Source organism: Gorilla gorilla, chromosome 10 (genome assembly GCF_029281585.2).
Source record: "Gorilla gorilla gorilla isolate KB3781 chromosome 10, NHGRI_mGorGor1-v2.1_pri, whole genome shotgun sequence".
Taxonomy (NCBI): domain Eukaryota; kingdom Metazoa; phylum Chordata; class Mammalia; order Primates; family Hominidae; genus Gorilla; species Gorilla gorilla.
The window spans coordinates 83,721,535-83,745,132 of record NC_073234.2 but is presented as its reverse complement, the minus strand read 5'-3'; the positions used below and the strand labels follow the sequence as shown (position 1 = coordinate 83,745,132).

The window sequence follows — 23,598 nt, the reverse complement described above, 5'->3', positions numbered from 1 at the left end:
TAATTTTCTCAGTCTCTTAACATGGAATGTCTTTTCATTTTTTTGTGTCCCCTTCAATTTCTTTCATCACTGTTTTACAGTTTTCTTTGTAGATGTCTTTCACCTCCTAGATTAAATGTATTCCTAGGTAGAGTGTGTGTGTGTATGTGTGTGTACTTATTGTAAATGAGGTTGCTTTCTTGATTTATTTTTCAGCTAGTTTGTTGTTTGTATATAAAGATGCTACTGATTTTTGTATGTTAATTTTTGATATGGTTTGGCTGTGTCCCCATTCAAATCTCAACTGAATTATATCTCCCAGAATTCCCACATGTTGTGGGAGTGACCTAGGGGGAGGTAATTGAATCACGTGGGCTGGTCTTTCCCATGCTATTCTCATGATAGTGAATAAGTCTCATGAGATCTGATGGGTTTATCAGGGGTTTCTGCTTTTGCTTCTTCCTCGTTTTCTCTTGCCACTGCCATGTAAGAAATACCTTTTGCCTCCCACCATGATCCTGAGGCCTCTTCAGCCACGTGGGACTGTAAGTTCAATTAAACCTCTTTTTCTTTCCAGTCTTGGGTATGTCTTTATCAGCAGCATGAAAATGGACTAATACAGTAAATTGGTACTGAGAGTGGGGTGTTGCTGAAAAGATACTCAAAAATGTGGAAGCAACTTTGGAACTGGGTAACAGGCAGAGGTTGGAACAGTTTGGAGAGCTCAGAAGAAGACAAGAAAATGTGGGGAAGTTTGGAACCTCCTAGAGACTTGTTGAATGGCTTTGACAAAAATGCTGACAGTGATATGAACAATAAGGTCCAGGCTGAGGTGGTCTCAGATGGAGATGAGGAACTTGTTGGGGACCAGAGCAAAGGTGACTCTTGTTATGTTTTAGCAAAGAGACTGGCGGCATTTTATCCCTGCCCTGGAGATTTGTGGAACTTGGAACTTGAGAGAGATGATTTAGGGTATCTGGCGGAAGAAATTCCTAAGCAGCAAAGCATTCAAAAGGTGACTTGGTTGCTGTTAAAAGCATTCCATTTAAAAAGGGAAACAGAGCATAAAAGTTCAGAAAATTTGCCGCCTGACAATGCAGTAGAAAAGAAAAATCCACTTTCTGGAGAAAAATTCAAGCCAGCTGCAGAAATTTGCATAACTAGCAAGGAGCCTAATGTTAATACCCAAGAACATGGAGAAATGTCTCCAGGCCATGTCAGAGACCTTCACGGCAGTCCCTCCCATCACAGGCCTAGAGGACCAGAAGGAAAAAGTGGTTTCATGGACCTGGCCTGGGGTCCCTGTGCTGTGTGCAGCCTAGGGACTTTGTGCCCTGTGTCCCAGCCACTCCAGCCGTGGCTGAAAGGGGCTAACATATAGCTTGGGCTGTGGCTTCAGAGGGTGGAATCCCCAAGCCTTGGTAGCTTCCACATGGTGTTGAGCCTGTGGATACATAGAAGTCAAGAATTGAGGGTTGGGAACCTTCGCCTAGATTTCAGAAGATGTATGGAAATGCTTGGATGCCCAGGAAAAGGTTTGCTGCAGGAGTGGGGCCCTAATGCAGCACCTCTGCTAGGGCAGTGCAGAAGGGAAATGTGGGGTCAGAGCCCCCACACAGAGTTCCTACTGGGGCACTGCCTAGTGGAACTGTGAGAAGAAGGCCACCTTTCTCCAGACCCCAGAATGTTAAATCCACTGACAGCTTGCACCGTGCTCCTGGAAAAGCCACAGACACTCAACAACAGCCTATAAAAGCAGCTGAGAGGGAGGCTGTACCCTGCAAAATCATAGGGGAGGAGCTGCCCAAGACCATGGTAACCCACCTCTTGCATCAGCGTGACCTGGATATGAGACCTGGAGTCAAAGAAGATCATTTGGGAGCTTTAAAATTTGACTGCCCTGCTGGATTTTGGACTTGCATGGGCCCTGTAACACCTCCCCGCCGCCTTTCTTTTTTTTTTTTTGCCAATTTCTCCCATTTGGAACAACTGTGTTTACCTAATACTTTAACCCCCATTGTATCTAGGAAGTAACTAGCTTGTTTTTGACTTTACAAGCTTATAGACAGAAGGGACTTTCCTTGTCTCAGATGAGACTTTGAACTGTGGACTTTTGGGTTAATTCTGAAATGAGTTAAGACTTTGGGGAACTGTTGGGAAGGCATGATTGGTTTTGAAATGTGAGGGCATGAGATTTGGAAGGGCCAGGGGCGGAACGATATGGTTTGGCTGTGTCCCCATTCAAATTTCAACTGAATTGTTATCACCAAGAATCCCCACGTGTTGTGGGAGGGACCCAGGGGGAGGTAATTGAATCATGGGGGCCAGTCTTTCCCATGCTATTCCGTGATATTGAATAAGTCTCACAAGATCTGGTGGGTTTATCAGGGGTTTCTGCTTTTGCTTCTTCCTCAGTTTCTCTTGCTGCCACCATGTAAGAAGGACCTTTTGCCTCCCACCATGATTCTAAGGCCTCCCCAGCCACGCGGAACTGTAAGTCCAATTATACCTCTTTTTCTTCCCAGTCTTAGGTATGTCTTTATCAGCAGTGTGAAAACAGACTAACATAATTTTGCATTCTGCAACTTTACTGAATTCATTTATCAGCTCTAAAAGTTTCTGGTAGAGTCTTTAGGTTATTCTATACATACGATCATATCTACAAACAGGAAAATTTTACTTTCTCCTTTCCAGTTTGGATGCCTTTTGTTTCTTTCTCTTGCCCAATTGCTCTGGCTGGGCCTTTTAGTACTATATTGAATAAGAGTGGTAAGAGTGGGCATCCTTGTCTTGTTCCAGTTCTTAGGGGAGAAGATTTCAGATTTTTCCAGCTCAGTTTAATGTTAGCTGTGGGTTTGTCATATATGGTTTTTATTACGTTGAGGTATTTTCTTTTCATACCTAATTTATTTAAAGTTTTTATCACGAAGTGAAGCTGAATTTTATCAAATGCTTTATCTTCATCTATTCATATGATCATGTGATTTTTGTACTTCATCTGTTGATGTGAGGTAATACTTGTATTGATTTGTATATGTTGAACCAGGCTTGCATCCCTGGTATGAATCTCACTTGATTGTGGCATATAATCTTTTAGATGTGTTGTTGGATTCAGTTTGCTAGATGTTGTTGAGGATTTTTGCATCTGTGTTCATGAAGGATATTGGTCTGTGGTTTCCTTTTTTTGTTGTGTCCTTTATCTGTTTTAGGTCTCAGGGTTATTAAGCATTATGATCTTGAACAAGGTGACTTCTCCAGAGGCAAAGGGGGATTTAACTGCCATTTTCTCAGCAGTTTACTCAATAATTTATCTTTCCCCTTTTTACTCATTTTCATACAATGGGAGTAAGAAGCCTTGTTTGCTTTAAGAGCAGTACCTGATTTCTCAAGTTCCAAATCAGGAATCATGATAGAAAGCCAGGTTCATGAGTTGTGAGGATCCTCGTAGAACTTGCCCAGATTATTTTAAAAGTGCATTGGGCCGGGCATGGTGGCTCACGCTTGTAATCCCAGCACTTTGGGAGACTGAGGCTGGCAGATCACTTGAGGTTAGGAGTTTGAGACCAGCATGGCCAACATTGTGAATCCCTGTCTCTACTAAAAATACAAAAATTAACCAGGTATGGTGGAACACACCTGTAACCTCAGCTACTTGGGAGGTTGAGGCAGGAGAATTGCTTGAATCTGGGGGGCGGAGGTTGCAGTGAGCTGAGATCGCGCCACTGCACTCCAGCCTGGGAGACAGAGTGAGACTTTGTCTCAAAAAAAAAAAAAAAAAAAAAAAAAAAAGTGCATTGGAATGAAACATTTTCAGAAATAGATAGTGGTAATGGCTTACAATATTGTAATTGTATAATTAATGCCACTGAATTGTACACTTAAAAATGGTTAAAATGGTAAGTTTTATGTCATCTATATTTTACCATGATTAAAAAAATACTAAAAAACCAAACCAAAAAAAATTTTAAAAAAACCCCAAAAACAAAAAAGCAAATTGGAGACAGGCCTGCTGGCTGTCTGAATAATCCCCTCCGCCCACTAGCAAATGTAGGTTAGCTCAGTAATAATGTGACCCACTTAAGAACTGTATGGGGACTATTGTTGCTAACTGATTCCAGAAGGTGAGTTAGAAAAGCCCAAATCTAACCTCCTCACTTTACAGAAGTGAGGTCGGAGACCCTGCAAGTGTGACTTGCTGAAGACTGTGTAGCACCCGAATACTCTGGGAACGAGCTCACCAATGCTGCACAACACCATGCTGATTCACTGAGGCCACTGGAACATTCCAGGCCTTCTGAGCACTGAAATGAGGCCTCTTTTTGTCCATTCTTACTCCAGGTGCCTAATCCTTGTCGCTAAGCATCCAGTTGCTCAGAGTTCTAAAATTGTACAAAGCAGGACCAAGGCATTAGGTTTCAGTCACAGCCAAGCAAGTGTGGACAGTGAGTAATGTCTAAAGATTCCATAGCTTGATCACAGCTACTTTTGTCCTGCTGTCTGAACTCCATTGTCAATTCTCAAACAGGCCACACTCTCATGATAGGGGCCTTTCATATGCTGTTCCTTCTACCTTGAATTCCCTTCTCTACTTTGATATTTCCTATTCTTCAGGTTTCAGGTGAAACATAGCTTTGTTTAGAAAGCTTTCCTCTCCTCCCAGCCTATGTTAGCTCAGCCTATTGTGTAATTTCTTAGTAACCTATACTTCTTTGTAGTCTTCATCATACTGGTAATTATTTGTATTATGTCTGAGTTCCATGCGTGAGGGCAGGATCTTGGTCTGCCCTGTCCGCCACTGTTTCCCAAGAACCTAGCATAGGGTCTGTCTGGCACATTTGTGTTCATTAAAGAAAAAAAATAAATTAACCCTGTCTTCTTATGGAAGAATGAAGATAATGATATAGCGTTACTTGTATTAACAGGCATGTGTGGCTGAAGGAAGTAGGGTAGACACTCCCTTTAATCTGTAGGCATTAGTTGATACTCCAAAGAAATACGCAAATGAGCAGGGTGGAGGGGCTGAGTGCGACTGCTCATATTTGCATTGTATGCATGTGAGAGTAAACAGTAAATCAACAGCAGAGGGGATATAGGTTGGACATAAGGCAATGTTTTCTGGTATGATATTAAAGATTGTTAAAAATGGGTCGGATAACAGAGGAAGGTTGTGGAAACACCTTCCCTAGCGGCTTCAGAAAACAGGCCAGAGTTCCATTTTAGCCGGTTATTTTAGGCCTACTCCAGGCAGCAGGGTAGACTAGACATCCTCTTAGGGTCCAATCATTCTGTTCCTCTGACCCATAATAAATAAAGCTATAGATGCCGTTGTTGCCAATACATACACAAATGCAAAATGCTTCTACACAGTCTTGTGGCTGTAAATGTTGCTAGTTCATCTTCTACTTAGTGTTCTGAATTCACCTTTTGTTTAGAAAATTACCTCAGTCTTTAAGCACGGCAATCTCTTTCTCTAAAGGATTTATTCTATATTTCAAAGCAAGAACTGCAGTGCATACCAATTTAACGTTTGTATTGACACTTACCTTAAAATGTGGAGAATACAAGCTAGGAAAAAGAATTTAAAAAATAGCCTGCTAGTCCGACTAAGTTCCAGCATACAAACAGAGTGATCTGGACATGTTGTGTGTCATAATCCCAGTGAGGAGGCTGGGACTAATTTTCTTTCTCTGCCTTTAAAGTGAAGGAAGGGAATGGTCTTGAATATGCAAATGAATCTAATTTAATTAACTTTTACGACCACAGCTCCTTTGAGATAACCATGGGAGCCAATTCGATTTCATTAAAATTCAGCCATTTCCCTAAAGCCTCCATGAGACACCCTTGTCTTTTCCAAGAAAAAAACAAAAACAAAAGCAAAATGTGAAAAGATCTAATCAGAAACAATGAAAAAGAGTAAGTTATCTGCTGCAGTTCTTCTGTTTGGTCTCACCAGAAGCTGCTCACACAGTCATTTACTTCAGTTTGTCACTCCTGAGTCTGGCGCTGCCAGCCGCAGAGTGAAATCATTTCAGGTCAGTCATGTAACTGCTGACCCAGAGTTTATCCTAAACTGGGGCTATGAAAGGTAAAGGTAATGATATTTCATGCTTCTGAGCAAAAACTCAAGCCTCGTGAGGCTGAGGGAAGAATTGCCTTGACCTCAGGCCAGAGATGAAGACGAATTTATGCCACTTCTTCCTTTGCCATAATATTCTTTCCTTGTCCTCCCCCTGATTACAAATATAATACATATTTATTGGCCAGGTGCAGTGGCTCATGTCTGTAATCCCAGCATTTTGGGAGGCCAAGGCAGGCAGATTGCCTGAGGCCAGGAGTTCGAGACCAGCCTGACAAACATGGTGAAACCCCATATTTACTAAAAATACAAAAATTGGCTGGATCTGATGGTGCACCTGTAATCCCAGCTACTTGGGAGGCTAGGGCAGGAGAATCACTTGCACCCGGGAGGTAGAGGCTGCAGTGAGCCAAGATCGTGCCACTGCAGTCCAGCCTGGGCAACACAGCAAGACTCTGCCTAAAAAACGAAAAACAAAAAGCACTCCATATTTATTGTGAAAAATAAAAAAGAGAACAGAATGACTAAAAGAAGCTGCTCAGATCTTGGAAGAGTTTGGAAGGCTCTTTCCCAATTTTGTTTCCTTCTTTTCCCCTTAATAAGCAGACTTTTAGAGGACTTTGTGGGTGGCGGTGGTGGTGGTGGTGGAAGACGGGGGTGCTAAGTTTGTGAAGTGGGGATGTTACATTCAAGTTCTTTCTCTTTCTTTTTTTTTTTTTCCTTAAAAATTTTTTTTATTGTGGTAAAATACTCATAACATTTACCATTGTAATCATTTTTAAGTGTGCAGTTCTGTGGCATTAATTACATTTACATTGCTGTTACCCATTGCTGTCATCCCCCTCCAGAAATTTTTCATTTTTCCCAACTGAAACTCTGTGCTCATTAACAATAACTGTCCAGCTCTTGGCTACCACCATTCTACTTTCTGTCTCTATGAATTTGACTATTCCAGGTACCTCACATCAGTGGAATCATACAGTATCTTTTTGTGATTTGCTTATTTCAGTTAGCTTAATGTCCTCCAGTTTCATCCATGTTGTAGCATGTATCATGTCAAAATCTCCTTCCTTTTTAAGGCTGAGTAATATTTCATTGTACATATATATCACATTTGCTTTTCCATTCATTTGTCAATTGACACTTGGGCTGCTTCCACCTTTTCGCTATTGTGAACAGTGCTGCTATGAACACGGGTACACAAATACCTCCTTGAGACCCTGCTTTCAATTATTTTGAGTATACACTCAGAACCTTCCTTTTCTTTTAAACCTATATTCCACACCACTCACCTCTCTTGTTTCTAACACTATGCAATTACATAGCTGCCCATGGTTTCTAAATCCTGGCACCTGAATCATTGTTCATGGTTGAAAAGTATGTGGTGGTTCCACCCATTATCCGATCCACCTGAAAGTGCCTTGAGACACGTTCGGCAATGTGCAATTGGGTTTCTGGGAGCTATGCTACCTGCTAGTTCTAGAAACGTTAAATGTCACATGACTTAAATATTGCAATTAATTTTATCATGACCAGAGGCAATATTTCTACTTCTTCACATAGGCGAGCTATGTCTAAAACAAATATCTTCTGAAGAGTAGGTCACAGTGCTCTGCATTACATGATTATATAACTGTGCAGGCTACTAATTGGAATGTAGAGTTAAAGTTACTGTAGGAGGTTTTTCAACTGAGTAGATTAAAGAACTCAAAGTTTATATTTCCTTTAGTTAGATTTTTAAAATAATAAAGTACTTAAATTCTAACAAAAGATACACAATTATAAAATAATTAGAAAGAAAAAAGATGATGTGATAAACAGACCACTTCTGTGCTTATAAGACAAAGGAGAAAGAAAGGTAATAAAAAACAATTAAAACCAAAGTTATTTTCCCACCGATAATTTTATCTGTCTTTCTTTTCAAGTCCTTTAGTCTCAAAATTATTCACTCTTCCATGTCCTAGTCCAGGATGAATATTCTGTGCCTGAATTATTGCAATTTCAACAGCTAAAATCTATTGAACACTTAATTCCATGCCAAACACTGTTAGCCTAAAGCATGTATCAGCTTACTTTAACCCTTATATCAACATTCTGAAGTCAGTTTTATCACTCGGGGCAACTGAATATCTAATATTCATTCTCCTCTCTTCTTGCTTGCCCGCAGAGTGCAATTTTGCTTGGAGTATCAATGTATTCAACTAAATACTCATGTTCCCAGTCTCCATCACTGCTAAGAGGCTCTGTGATCCAGTTCTAGCAAATGGGATGTAAGCAGAAGTCTGCTGGGGGCTTCTGGGAAGCTTTTTTCTTTCCTGATAAAATGAGACACACATAGCTAGATTAAAGCTCTTGACATGCCCCTGCTTCTTTCTGTTTTAAGTCTATGACCTAAGAGCTGGAGCTCTAGCAGCCACCTTAGAAACACAAGGCAATGAGCCAAGTTGCTAAGAAAGGCAGAGTTGAAAGCTAGAGAGAACCTGGAATCCTGGTGGCATTGCTGAGCAGTTGAATCATTCCCAGCAACTGCCTACCTCTCTACCTTCAGTTATAGGGGAAAAATAAACTATTTATTTAAGCTATGAGTAGATGGGTGTTTAGTTACTTGCAGCTGTAAGCCTTCCTAATCCCATGTTTCAGTTAAGGAAATAAAAGCCTAAGTAACTTACTAAAATATATATGATCCTTCAGTGGTGATATGGTGATTCGAACTTATATTATCTGACCTAGAGTCTAAGCTTAGTCTCTTAGACATGGTTCTATATCACATCCACCTTGTGCTATACTGCAAGGTCTACTTCTGAGTTTTTCAGGAAATAAACTTGATCTTGAGCCTCCCTCTTACTTCTTCTTCTCACAGATGCCAGTGTGATACATCTAAAGCCAGATCTGACCTTCTCACTTTCTTGCTTAAAACCATCAACAATATTTCTTTCTGTAGAGCTGGGATGTAACCTCAACTGTCTTGAGAGCCAGGTAGATAAAATAATTGATAGAGGCAAGTAGATCATAAGAAAATCAATTTTGTTGGTGTATAAGTTATCTACTGCTGTGTAACAAATTGCCCCCAAAACTTAGCAGCTTAAAACAATAAATGCTCATTTCTTATATGGTTTCTGAGGGTCAGGAATCTGGGAGCAGCTTAACTGAGTGGTTCTGGCTCAGGTCTTTCATGAGTTTGCAGTCAAGATGTTGATGGGGGCTTCAATCATCTGAATACTAGAATGGAGCTGGAAGTTCTGCTTCAAAAAGACTCACTCCCATGGTGATTGCTGGAAGCTTCAGTTTGTCACCATGTGGGCCTCTCCTCACAACATGTCAGCTGTTTTCTTCCAGAGCCAAGTAATCTAAGAAAGGCAGAATGACAGCTAGCCTGAGAAATGGAATAACATTACTTCTGTCACATTCCATTGGCCAAACATATCAAACTTGATACAGCATGAGAGGGGACTGTACAAGAATGTGGATACCAGGAAATGAGGATCAGTGGAGACCAGCTTGGAGGCTGACAACAACAGGTAGATATTGGACAAAAGGGTAATATTTGCTATTTAGTTTCAGCCAATTGTTCCACTACGTGGAATACAGGTCTTATGTTACTGGATTTTCCCATTTCTCAAATCAAGTTAGAAATACAAATTTCTGAGTTATATCCCATGATAGTAAATGCTGACTCAGAATTGCAAAAAATCCTGTGCAGGTCAAATAAAATACAAACGCAGTTCAGATATGGCCTGTGAGTTGCCATTTTGCAACCTCTGTGGCCCATAGCTTGGAAAACATATGTAGGTCCAATTCCAATCTGTGATACTGCCTGAAGTGATATTTTCAGTAGGATTTTGAAGACAAGTCCAGGCCTAGCCAGGAATGTACCATGGTAATTTAATAATGTCTTCCATGGATAAAGGAGGGGAGAGTGATGACATATGTGCCTCAGATTGACAGAGACGGCTATATAATTCATTACCCAAACTAGGATACTTTTGAGAGTAAAGGGAGGTGCTATATTAATTATGCTGACATAGTGACCATAAATTAGGACTGACTCAGGCAAACCAGGATGTGTGGTCACCACCTGCACCGCCCTTAGTGAAACCTTCCCACTTCTGAACCCCGCTGCCCACACTCCTGCTGTTCCCCCGCTCATCCTATCTTCTCTTCCCCACTCATCTGTTTCCTCCTGGACTTCAACTTCTTCAGGTTCCAGTGGAAGTATCACTTTTTTTCCTGTTGTCTTCACCTCCTCCCCTCCTTTTCAGGTGAATCACTCTTTTACCAGAGTTTTGTAGTCTTTTATACATATCTTTAATGCAGCATTTCTGACAGCAACCTAAGCACAGGGGCCAGTGGTTACCCATTTAGGATTCTCAGTACCTATCTCCGCATCTGGCTTAAAGTAGGTGCTTGATGATAATTTATTGGAATTTTATTTTGAATCTCACCTCCCCTCTTTTTCTCTAATACCCTCTGCAGGAGATGATAATGAATAGTGAAAAATGCCAAGCAGAAGGAACAGAGGAAATCCACAAACTGGATAATTGTTTCCTGAGTAACTGACCATCAATTTAGATAGTGGTTGCAGTAATTTCAAATTCTTCTCTTCCTTTTCACTTCAGGTGAATGAAACCTGTTTTCACCGAGAATGAGCTTCTGTCTTGATAGTAAGAATCGCTACTATCGCCCATAACGTATAGACTAAATTCTCAGTGTATGTATATGTTTTATAAAAGCTATCCTCTAGGAAGTTCATAACTAAGCAGTGAAAATCAATCTCAGGCATCCACAGGACACGTAGGAAGATTTATTCTCTCATGTACGCATCTAACACTTAGTAATACTTGCGCATTGTCTATAAACCTCAGGGGGGAAAGTAGAAACTGCTGGATAGCAACGCTCTCTATAAATGCCCATGAGTGAAATTAAACTGGAAGATGTTAAAGGGAAAGCTCCGTGGGACTGAGGTGTGTTTTTGTTGGAGATGGGTAGAGTGAATGGTAGGACGCCATTATAATCCAATAAATTATTATTAATTTTAATCCTAATGTCAGAGAGGTGGGGTGGAGCAAAGGATAACCATGTGCTACCTTTTCTTTGGTAGGCTTTCATTTGGTCTTTTTTCGAATCAGAAGACCCAGAAAACTTGGATCCACTTCTGGCTCTCATCCCTCTGGGCAGTGTGATTTGGAGTAAGTCATAACTTTTCTCTGTGCTATCTTCCTGTTTAGGAAGGGGCTACTAATAGCACCAATTTCACAAGGTTATGTGAATAAGGTATGTGAAAAGACTTTGTAGATTGAGGTGATGTCTACAAATGGTAGTTAGGACTATTCTCAGGCTGATGTTCAGGCAGCGTGTTGGAGAGAGAGTGGGAGGGAGGAACGGAATGGAGAACCATGTTTAAGCCACCCCCAGGCCTCCTCTGAAACCCTCCCATGAAAGCAGGTTAATAATACTACCCAATAAAGCAGGAACACTTAGAAATTAGTCTTGAACAAGATTAAATTTGCCAAGGAGGGCTGGTCCTGACATCACATGCTTTAAACCTGTGGTTGGCAGCCAATTGGTTGCTCTATTATTACTTGCTCTGGAGAGGGTGAGTCTAAAGTGGAATGCTCTTTCCTTGGTTCAAGCTGTTTCTGCTGAGTCCCATAGAGTTGATTATAGTTCTTATACTCTGTAACTGGCTGTTTCATTCTTGACTCACCTCCAGACTCATAAATATCCCACAGAAAACACAGAGGCTTTAAAAGTTGCCTATCTTTTAACCTTGTGCTGTAATATGTTTTGTAGAATTGCCAAGACATACAGTATTTTTCCTGCCTTTCCAATACCTATTCAGGAGCAAAAACCATGATAAACTCCCTTTGCATCTTTTGTAAGAGAGATAGACAAACGCCGGAGAGCTTCTCTGCAGTTGCGTGACCTTGGGTAGCTTCTTCAACTACAGAAAGAGAGGTAATAATAACTAATGTGGAGGCCGTTGTGAGCATGAGGAATAATTTAAGGAAGAGCACCTGGTACATGGCAAATGTCCCATAAACATAATTGCTGTTGTTATTAATAATAATGTGAAAAGCATTCAGAACAAAACATTTGAAATGAGTCCTGGAAAGATTAATTTATACTTAATAGTCAAGAGACTATCTCTCAATATTTTCTATGTGCTGATTTAGAAGAAAGTCCCTGCTGTAGCTGGAGAGACAAATGTCACACACAGAAATTTAAATAGTGCAATAGATGGAGGACATTTCAATATATTAAAAAACTATTAAAGAGGATAACCCAAGATGGACTGAGTATACCTACAGCGATCTTGTTGTTGTTTTTTTGTTTTTCAGTTGAGCAGATGCTCTGGGTGCCACTCCATCATATATTGGAAACAGCATTACTTTATAGTAAATCATGACCATGGTGTATGGCAATGAAGTTGCATCTGAAGCAGCCGGCACCCTATGTGCTAGCTGGCTTTTAGACCAGGAGACTGTGAATCTGTGGTCAGGATCTCTTTAGGGCTGGCTAAATATATACTACCCACTATCACTCACTGGAGCTGCAGACCCTAGTCTTAGAGTTTCACTTCTTAAAGACCTTCATCCTTATTAAAATGGTAATATCCTTACTGTCATCAATCACTGACATACTGGTATGAGTGAGTTTGGGTCTGGTTTGAAGAGTAGGTTTACTGGAGGAGGAGGCTCACAGGGAAGCTGGGAGGGAACCCACAGCTACTCTGCAGAGAAGGAGAGAGGGAGGTGAGGTGTGGAGGCAAGGGGACGGGAGGGTGGCTATACTAACAGTCTCCTGGCTAGAGAGGAGGATTGGACCATTTTGCATTCTTTTTTTTTTTTTTTTGAGACGGAGTTTCACTCTGTTGACCAGGTTGAAGTGTAGTGGCACAATCTTGGCTCACTGCAACTTACATCTCCCCTGTGCAAGTGATTCTAGAGCCTCAGCCTCCTGAGTAGCTGGGATTATAGGTGTGTGCCACCATGCCTGACTAATTTTTGTGTTTTTAGTAGAGACGGGGTCTTGCCATATTGCCCAGGCTGGTCTTGAACTCCTGGCCTTAAGTGATCCACCCACTTCAGCCTCCCAAAGTGCTGGGATTACAGGTGTGAGCCACTGAGCCTGGGCTATTTTGCATTCTTAAAGTAGCTTTATCGTCCATGCCTCTTCTCCTCTATGCTAGCACCGGTTATACTTACAAAGATGGAGCATGATTTTCTTCCTTATTCTTCTCTTTGTTCTAGGAACCAGAAAGAACAGGTGTTAATCTTATTAGCAAGGAAAGGAGGCCTCAGCAATAGCGAGAAACCGAACTTATTTGTGAGGCCTTGCATTTTGATGTGCATTGTTTCCAGGGATTTAAAAATATTCAGTAAAACACAAAAAAAGTAATGAAAATGTTTTAATAGCCTGAGGTGAGTATAGTGTAGTTCTTCTGGTGGGAAAATTATATAATGTTAAATCATCCTTCTTCATGAAGATATATGTATTCATATATGAAACTGAGGTTTCATAGGTTGTTGTGAATGGTTCAAAGAGCTATGGATAGGCCGGGCACGGTGGCTCATGCCTGTAATCCCAGCACTTTGGGAGGCCGAGTTGCGGGGGATCACCTGAGGTCAGGAGTTTGTGACCAGCCTGGCCAATGTGACGAAATCCTGTCTCTACTAAAAATACAAAAATTAGCCGAGCATGGTGGTACACACATCTGTAATCCCAGCTACTCGAGAAGCTGAGGTAGGAGAATCACTTGAACCAGGGAGGGGGAGGTTGCAGTGAGCTGAGATCACCCCAGTGCACTCCAGTGTGTGCGACAGAGCGAGGCCTCATCTCAAACAAAACAAAACAAAACAAAACAAAACAGAGCTATGGATAGAGTGATGGGAAAACTGAAAGTAGATTTACTGTTAATTTTTGTTAATCACCATCTATAATTATTTTATATATTTGTGTACTTATTTATTGTCAGAGTTTCCCCCTAGAATGGAAACCCAGTGAGAGCAAGGGCCATTTCTCTGTTCTCCACCAGGTCTCCCACCACCTAACACAGCGGTTGGCATACGTTTGAGGAATGACAAGTTTGTGATCCAGCTTTATCCACTGGTTCAAAATTACCTTTTTCCTAAATTTACTTTAATATAAGCACTAAAATGAGATACCTGAAGATTGTTTGAAACATAAAAACTCAATCCTGACATGAAATTATATATGATAATCATGAATGTATTCTCTGCTAGACCCAGATTAGTATGACTCTATATTTTCAACATCTGCCATTTTAAAATAAATTATTCAACATTATTAGATTCCTTATAAATGACATCAATCAATTAGCACTGCAAGGCTGAGTCTTGAGGGATTTTTTTTTTTTTTTAGAGGCTGGGTTGGTAAATGTCTTAACTCTTCATATTCCCTAGAAAGGATGAAAGCAATCTGGGCTCCCAGCAGGCTCCCTCCCGCCCATCCCTATTGAAGATTTAATTAATGTGCACATTATTTTGGGCTGCCCATTCCAACACTGCTGGACATAGGTAGAAGTAAGAGTTTGAACCAGGAGAATGGGACGGAAGCCCCTGCTCCCCACCATTTGGAGAGTTAAAACTGGCACTTCCCATCGTTTAGTGGCAGTGAATCAAAGACTCTTGTGCTGACTGCTAAAGACTCGCTTTTATATAGAAGTCCCTGCCAGGCCTTTACATATTGAAATGAATCATTGTTGCTTGTGTCAGTTTTGCTCTTCATTTGCTTGATGTATTTCATCTGCATTTGGAGGTATTAAGAATCACTGTTTGATCTATTGTATTTATTGTCACACAGTTATACTTTGGGTTTTCTGCAAACCTGTAGAAAATATGCTGCTTAAAGATATTAAAGGGCCATTAGCATCCTGCATTGTCAAAGCATTTAATTCTAAGACACCTCTTAAAGTTTAATAAGACAAAAGACTTGCTTTTTCTTAAATCTCTAGATTAGGGTGACCAGCTTGTCCTGGTTTGCTAAGTACTTTCCTGCTTTTAAAGCTGAAAGTCCCACATTCCTGGTATCCTTCCAGGCCTGGATAAATGGAGGTTAGTCACCCTATCCCTCCTTGTGTTGTTGGGAGACCTTATCAGGACTTCTTGAAACCAGAGCATACAATTGATTTGAGTCTAGCTTTAAGTTAAAGAATAATAAATCTCCACCATGGCAAAGAAACTAAAGTCAATAAGTAGTAAAAGTACACTATGGAATTGCCGTGTGCAGAGTTCTTTGAAGTACTACTCTTTGGAACCAGCCTGGGATTCAGACATTTCTGCCTTGCTGCTTTTTGATCCAAGGAATGCAGGGTCAAGTTATCAGAAACATTTGAAGTTGTTTAGAGAATTGTGAAGAATTTCACTAGGCTAAACAAATTATACATCTTGGGATTGATTGCAAAGAGGCTTAGGATGATAGTGTCTGCATCAAAGATGCAGTGATGCCTTTGATAGAATGAATCACTGCTACTAAACCATCTTAAATGAGAACCAGCTTTTCCCTCCAAACCAATCGGATTGATCTGTGCATTGAAATATGTTCCTGTCATGATCCTTTTACTGCATTGGAGACAAGAATGCTGCAAAAAGAAGTGCCAGAAGCCATGCTTGCTGGGATTGAGAATATCGTATTTACGGTCTGAGCGCATTATGGTTTGACCACTCCTCTATTGTACATGCTAATTCCTTGAACATTACTAAAGGACCCTCTGAACTTCTCAGTCTGCTTTTCCAATCCTTTTTTTTTTTTGTTATTGTGTTCTGTGTTCTCTTATGTGATGGTCAGTGGGGTGTGGCCACAAGAGGCCACACATCGGAGGCTCAGGAAAACAAAGTTTATTATCCCCAGAGGGTCTGGAAACAGGAGGCATCTTTACTGGGGTTTTCATGGGGAAGACAGGGCAGAGGAAACTGGAATTGGCTAGTTTGAATAATTCCTGTAAGCTTTGGGCTATAGGAGTAGTCTTTAGTTTCCTGGTATGCAGCCTGGGATGATTAAGGCAGAGGAATATTGCCTCCTGGTAGAGGAGGTATGGCTCTGGACTGGTTAGTTTGCATAACAAAGGCATTCTCCATGAGCCCTCTGCTATCTCTAAGAACTGGCTAACCCAAAAGGGGCAGTCTCTCCTGAGCTAGATTTTTAAGATGTTAAAACATCATAACAGGCCAGGCACGGTGGCTCATACCTGTAATCCCAGCTTTTTGGGAGGCCAAGGCGGGTGGATCCCATGAGGTCAGGAGTTCCAGACCAGCCTGGTCAGCACGGTAAAACCCCATCTCTACTAAAAATACAAAAATTAGCTGGGCGTGGTGCCGAGTGCCTGTAATCCTAGTTACTTGGGAGGCTGAGGCAGGAGAATCGCTTGAACCTGGGAGGCAGAGGTTACAGTGAGCCTAGATTGTGCCACTGCACCCCAGCCTGGGCGACGGAGCAATACTCTGTCTCAAATAAATAAATGAATAAAACATCATAACATATAGAAAAACATTACAAACAATATAAATTGACATTTCATTGATTCCCAGAGAGTGAAGGCAGCATGGCATAGCAGAAAGAGGGAGGTCTGAAGTGAAATCGTATGGGTTTAAATCTTGGCTTTGCCTGATATGAACTGTAAAGTGTAGGCAAGTCTGTTGACTTCTTTGGGTCTCAGTTTATCATCTACAAAATAGGCTTAACAATTCTTTTCATGATTGCTGGGAGGATTAGATAGGATGATATACGTGAAAGTTCTTAGTAGGTACAGAAATTATACTAAAAAAGACAAACAAATCCACATGCTATGATGCAGTGTGGACTATCTTTGGTCACCTACATGTCAAAGGTGGTCTTAAACTGCTCTGGTTTGGTAAATGTTGGAGTAGACTAGAAGTCAGAGAGTACGGAATCCACTCTTATTTGCTCTCAGGCTTTGGTTTACAATGAGCTCAAGTGTAGGGATTGTGTCAAATGATTCCTGGAATCCTTTACAATTTGTAAAATTCTATGAATTCGTAAAGTCTGCAAAATGTGAATCTGAGGTGTATGTATTGTAGAGCAACTATTAGACCATTTATCACATTATATATATATATATAATTATTATTTTTTTGAGACGGAGTCTCGCTCTTTCGCCCAGGCTGGAGTGCAATGGTGTGATCTCGGCTCACTGCAACCTCCACCTCCTGGCTTCAAGCCATTCTCCTGCCTTAGCCTCCCGAGTAGCTGGGATTACAGGCGCCTGCCACCATGCTGGGCTAATTTTTGTATTTTTAATAAAGGTGGGGTTTCACCATGTTGGTCAGGCTGGTCTTGAACTCCTGACCTCAAGCAATCCACCCACCTCGGCCTCCCAAAGTGCTGGGATTACAGGCGTGAGCTACCACGCTCGGCCCTATCACATTATATTTTACAGAAGCCATCATCCCATACCTTTGAGTCCAGCCCCAGAAAGAGCAGTCCCTTGCATACCATCCAGCATAACCTTGGGCATCCTTTCCCCACTCCCCACCATAGCTGTTTGGGCTAGAGTTGGAAACCTGTCCACGGTAGGCCCCTTGGAGTCTCCTGCTGGACACTTGGGATTAGAATGGAGACAGTCAAGTTAACAGACAGTAATGCTGGACCTGGACGGTCACCAGCACGTGTTGGAGGCTGAGGGCACCAGCCAGTGTAAGCCATTGTGGATGGTGTAATAGGAGAGCAAAGGAAGGCAATCTGGGAATGGGTTGGATGGGGAGGGAGAAAAGGTGGGGGAAAGAGAGAAATGTAAAATGAGGGAAGCAGAGGAAGAGATAACATGGCAATGAAGAAAGTAACATCTTTGGTCATTTTCTGTTCCAATCACCCACAGCAGGCCTGTCAGTTCTCTCTTACCTTCTGTTCTCTTTTACCTAAGTAGATTTTAGTGGCTTTTCTATTCTTGATCTCCAACCATGCCCTAAGACATATGGTAACACAGACTGAGGATTCTCTGATGGCAGGGCTTTGTCTCATTCCTTTTTGGAACAAGCACAAAGTAGATGCTCAATGAATTTATATTGAAATGACATGAAAATCATGTTTGTATCTGAAGTGTCACTGATGGCATTTATATGAAAAAGTTAATTATAGATAATTATGTTTCAACAGGCATTTCCCTGGATCTTCTCATTTGGTCTACAAGTATTTTTTCTTTTCTTTTCTTTTCTTTTCTTTTTTTTAGAGATAGGGTCTTGCTCTGTCATACAGGCTGGAATGCAGTGGCATGATCATAGCTCAGGCTGGAATGCAGTGACGTGATCATAGCTCACTGCTGCCTCAACCTTCTGGGCTCAGGTGATCCTCCCACTTCAGCCTCTCCGGTAGCTGGGACTACAGGCTTGTGCCACTATGCCCAGCTAATTTTTCAAAATTTTTTTTGTAGAGATGGCAGGGGTGTCTCTCTATGTTGCCCAGGCTGATCTTGAACTCTTGACCTCAAGGGATTCTCCTGCCTCGGCCTCCCAAAGTGCTGGATTTACAAGCGTGAGCCACCACATCTGGCACACAAGTATTTTTGAGTACTGTCTTCACTGTGTTTTTGGGAGCCACACAGGATCTAGCTCACTGTAGGGTTTATTTTAAAATGTCTGTTGAACGGAATGGCTCAGGATTGTTTTACATACTGTAGAGATATAAAAAGAAACATAATTTATGGTTGCTCTACATAAGCAGTATCCAGTATAGTTGGGAAGATACATGGAAAAAAAAATCAAACATAGTGATTTGCAGTGGATTTCAAATAGCTGGAAGAATGGAGGTTCAGTGAGGTCTCATGTATTTAGAGAAGTTTTGTGGAAAATCAGGAAGTTGAGTTACACCTTGAGAGCTGGGTGGGATTTGGCATGGTAGAGATAGGTAGAAGACATGGTAGAGATGGTAGAGATAGGAAGAAGATAAAATGCTTAGCAAAAGCTTGGGGGGCAGTAATGAGAGTTTTGCTGTAAACACAACTTAGAATTTAATGATTCACATGAAGAAACCTGAGACACTGTGTCCAAGTACGGGAGGCAATGGAGTGCCATGGCTAAGGGTGTTGACGGTGGAGGTAGAGTTGCTGGATTCAAATCTCAGCTTCTCCTTCCCCCCGCCCCCGCAACTGCCTTTGTGATGTTGGGCAATTTACTTAACTTTTCTGTGCCTTAGTTTCCTCATCTGTAAAGTTGGGGATAATAATAGTACCCACTTCATAGGGATGTTGTACAATTGGAGGGGATGCTGTTTGTAAAGTTCTTAGATTAGTGTCTGGAACTTAGTAAGCATTTAATCAATGTTAACTGTTAATTGTTTTTGTAATGGAACTCTGGTTCTATGACCCAATTAAAAGAACTATCCAGTTAATTTTGAATTGGGTATAGAATAGCAGATCTCTTGGTCATGAGGTAAGCCAGTTGCTATCTGAATTGGTGCTGGAGTACTGGTAGGAACTGGTTTATGGTCAGAAGAACATTGAGTGTGTAAAACTCAGTGAAACGCTTTGAGAGCCAGGGAGAGGAATTTGGACTTGGGGACGATGGGCAGGGCACAGTCATGTTTCCTGAGCAGGGGAATGATGTGATGAAGGTGAGAACAGGACAGCGGGGGCAGAGGGCAGTCCAGTGAGCACCAGTGAGGGAGTAGGGGGGCGGGGGCTAGTGCAATAATTCAGGGGTAAGGTGATGAAGGCCAGGGACAGGACTGTGGCTGTGAGAGGGAAATGCGGTGGGAAACTGGAGAGACTTCAAAGGGAAGGTGTCCACTTCTCACCTCATCTACTGCTGCCACCCTGGTCCAGGCGACTGTCACTTCTTGTGTGGATTACTGCAATGTTCCCCTAACCCTTCTGCCTCTGGCCTTGCCCGGAGGTCTAATCTCTTCACAGGTACCGCTTTGCAGTCTGGCAGCTTTCCTATTGCACTCCGAGGACAAGCTGAACGCCTCGCTCGGATCTAGGAGGCCTGCGTGGGAATCCAGCTTCCACTGGCTTCATTCCCTACTAGGCATCCACCCCACTCCACGAGGCTGCCATCCCTGACTTCCTCCAACACATCAGGCCTTCCTCAGGGAACTTGCCTATGCCTGTTCTTCTTCTTCTTCTTTTTTTTTTATACGGAGTCTCGCTGTTTCCAGGCTGGAGTGCAGTGGTGTGATCTCGGCTCACTGCAAGCTCCGCCTCCTGGGTTCACGCCATTCTCCTGCCTCAGCCTCCCCAGTAGCTGGGACTACAGGCACCTGCCACCACACCCGGCTAATTTTTTGTATTTTTAGTAGAGACGGGGTTTCACCGTGTTAGCCAGGATGGTCTCGATCTCCTGACCTCGTGATCCGCCCACCTCGGCCTCCCAAGCCTGTTCTTCTTAAATATCTGCCTAGGCCAAGTGTGGCGGCTCACGCCTGTAATCACAGCACTTTGGGAGGCCCAGGTGGGTGGATCACTTGAGGCCAGGAATTCGAGACCAGCCTGGCAAACATGGCGAAACCCTGTCTCTATTAAGAATACAAAAATTAATCAGGTGTAGTGGTGCATGCCTGTAGCTCCAGCTACTCGGGAGGCTGAGGCATGAAAATTGTTTGAACCCAGGAGGCAGAGGTTTCAATGAGCAGAGACCGTGCCACTGCACTCCAGCCTGGGTGTCAGAGCGAGACTCTGTCTCAAATAAATAAATAAATAAATAAATAAATAAATAAATAAATATCTGCCTAGATAATTCCTTTACCTCTTTTCTCCTTTAAGTGTCTGCTTGAATGTCGTCTTATTAGTGACCCTTAGCCACCCTTTTAAAGTAGCAGCCCTTCTCTACCTCGGCACTCCCTGTTCCGCTTACCCTGTCTGGTTTTCTCTTTGTAGCCCTTATCACTACTTGACCTAGGAGCTCTTTATTTGTTTATTGTCAGATTTCTGCACTGGGATGTGGTTCTATGAGGACGGATATGTTTGACTGTCTTGCTTATGGATGTATCCCCAGGAACTAGAACAGTGCCTGGCATACAGTAGGTGCTCAATAAATGTGTTGAATGAATACATAAATAAGAAGCAGTCAGATTTGTTGTGTTAGGCACAATGCCCAGTGGCCCTTCAGAAGCTGCCTTATTTATGCTTCCAGTGACGCTGTTCAAGGAATGTATTGTTCTCATTGTTTTACAAATGACAGCACTGAGGCAGAGACCAGAGGTGAACAGGGGCACAGAGCTGGTAAGTGATGCAGTCAGGAGTTATGTCCAGTTCCTTTGACCTTGGTGTCGCCATTCTGCATGGCTAAAATGAGATGGGGAGGGAGGCGTCAACAGGATGCCGGGGCTTCCAGGTTCTGGAAGATGGAAGAGCGTCAGAAGCACTGACAGAAATGCAAATGCTGGGAAGAAGGCCAGAGCTTCAGAAAAAGAAGTAGCTGAGGGAGGAAATGTTGGATCAAGTAATATTCAGGAAGAAAATCCTGCTGTTAAGGAGAATGACTAAATAATATATTGTCCAAGACCCCTGTGAGAGTGAAAGTGGGCACTATTTTTTTATTTTATTTTATTTTTATTTTTTTGAGACAAGGTCTTGCTTTGTCACCCAGGCTGGAGTGCAGTGGCACAATCTCGGCTCACTGCAACTTCCACCTCCCAGGTTCAAGCGATTTTCTTGCCTCAGCCTCCCAAGTAGATGGGATCACAGGTGTGTGCCATCACACCTGGCTATTTTTTGTATTTTTAGTAGAGATGGGGTTTCACCATGTTGGTCAGGCTGGTCTCGAACTCCTGACCTCAGGTGATCCACCTGCCTCGGCCTCCCAAAGTATTGGGATTACAGGCATGAGCCACCGTGCCCGGCTGCACTATTAATAATAAGGTACAACAACAGGCATACATGGAGGTTGTCCCAGCAAAGGGGGATAAGCGGTCCCTTTGGATTCAAGTGATTGGAACATCCATGAAAGTCATGTCTAGAGATTTGGGTATCTCCCTTCTGGAGATACACAGGGAAGCCACAAGGTTAGGGTTCTCATCATCAGGGAGAAGGAGGAAGAGAACATGAAGACCAGCTTTGAGACCCTACCTGAGATAAGTGGGAGGAGAAGAAAGAGCCTGTGGAAGACAGAACCGGAAGGGAGAAGAGGTACAGAGGTCAGGAGGAGAGGGGACAGGAAGGAGGGGGAGCGGGGAAGGCCACGTTTTTCACGCAGTTTAAAAGTAGGTCAGTGGGAAGCTGGTAACAAAAACAAGACTAGAGAATCACTTGTTTTTTGATTTTGTAACAAAATCTTCATCTGTTTCAACACAGTGCTAAAAGGCATTTAATTAAAGCGGTTTTGAATTCATTTTGACTTGAGAACTGTTTTTCTGCGGCTCCTATATAAACCTTGAGACTCTTTGGGTTGCTTTCTTTTTTTTTTTGAGACACAGTCCTTGCTCAGTCACCTCGGCTGGAGTGCAGTGGCACGATCTCGACTCACTGCAACCTCCACTTCCTGGGTTCAATCAATTCTCCTGCCTCAGCCTCCCAAGTAGCTGGGACTACAGGTGTGCGCTACCATCCCTGGCTAATTTTTGTATTTTTAGTAGAGAGAGGGTTTTGCTATGTTGACCACGCTGGTCTAGAACTCCTGGCCTCAAGTAATCCACCCACCTCAGCCTCCCAAAGTGCTGGGATTACAGGTGTGAGCCACCACTTCTGGCCTGGGGTGCTTTTAAAGGCTGGATCAGGAATCGGGTTTTGGTGTCCCAGCCTGAAGTTTAAAAAAGTTTTAAAAAAATTTTTTTTTATTTTAAGGAATGTTATTTGTTTCTGGGCAATTTATTTATCTATTTATTTTTTACTTTAAGTTCTGGGATACATGTGCAGAATGTGCAGGTTTGTTACATAGATATATATGTGCCATGGTGGTTTGCTGCACCTATTAACCCATCATCTAGGTTTTAAGCCCCTCATACATTAGGTATTTGTCCTAATGCCTTCACTTCCCTTGCCCACCACCTCCTGACAGGCCCTGGTATGGGATGTTCCCCTCGCTGTGTCCATGTGTTCTCACTGTTCAACTCCCACTTATGAGAAATAACATGCCGTGTTTGGTTTTCTGTTCCTGTGTTAGTTTGCTGAGAGTGATCAGCCTGAAGTTTTTTCCTGTACCTTTGCTTGGCCCAAGGCAATAAGAGGTCCTGCATTCAGAGTGGCATTGACACAGATCAAATCTGGGCCCCAGGTAGAAGATATAGAAGCAAAGGGGATACTTCTGTGATTTCTGTGGGGTCAGAAAGGTTAAAAATTGAGTTTCTGAGCCAGCATGAGTAATAGTGTCTAAAATCTGGTTTTCCATGGTAAAGTAGAAATTTTAACATTTCATGAACAATTCAAGCAATTTCCCTACCTTGGCTTCTTCATTCAATGGAGGGAGGGAGATGGGGCGGGGGAAGCAAGCAAGCCAACAGAACCCTAGTTCAAAATATAATTGAAATGATAGCATTAAAAACAATGCTGGTGTCTAGCAGTAACGTGGTTTACCAGCTCTGGTGGTCTGTCTCATAACTGGGAAAAAGAGAGAGCTAGGTTGCTGAGCACAACA

General features: G+C 42.3%; 1 protein-coding gene and 1 long non-coding RNA gene across 6 annotated transcripts in view; both read left to right on the top strand.

Annotated features, from left to right (window-relative positions):
• The first annotated feature begins 402 nt into the window (after positions 1-402).
• The window catches only part of MDM1 (Mdm1 nuclear protein), a 150,441-nt gene continuing 127,245 nt past the window's right edge, over positions 403-23,598 (top strand). The window contains exons 1-2 of one of the 5 annotated variants that reach the window (XM_063694139.1): positions 403-524; positions 2,395-2,472. In XM_063694139.1, the coding sequence (XP_063550209.1) occupies positions 492-524; positions 2,395-2,472 (111 nt within the window). In that variant the 5' untranslated portion in view covers positions 403-491. The remainder of the gene's footprint in view (positions 525-2,394; positions 2,473-23,598) is intronic. The other 4 variants (XM_063694138.1, XM_063694136.1, XM_063694140.1 and 1 more) reach the window with 4 other exon arrangements.
• LOC134756574 (uncharacterized) lies at positions 3,756-22,162 on the top strand. Its single transcript, XR_010129364.1, has 6 exons — positions 3,756-4,421; positions 9,392-9,573; positions 10,529-10,716; positions 11,154-11,241; positions 11,895-12,010; positions 19,938-22,162. It is a non-coding gene; the product is annotated as an uncharacterized lncRNA (long non-coding RNA).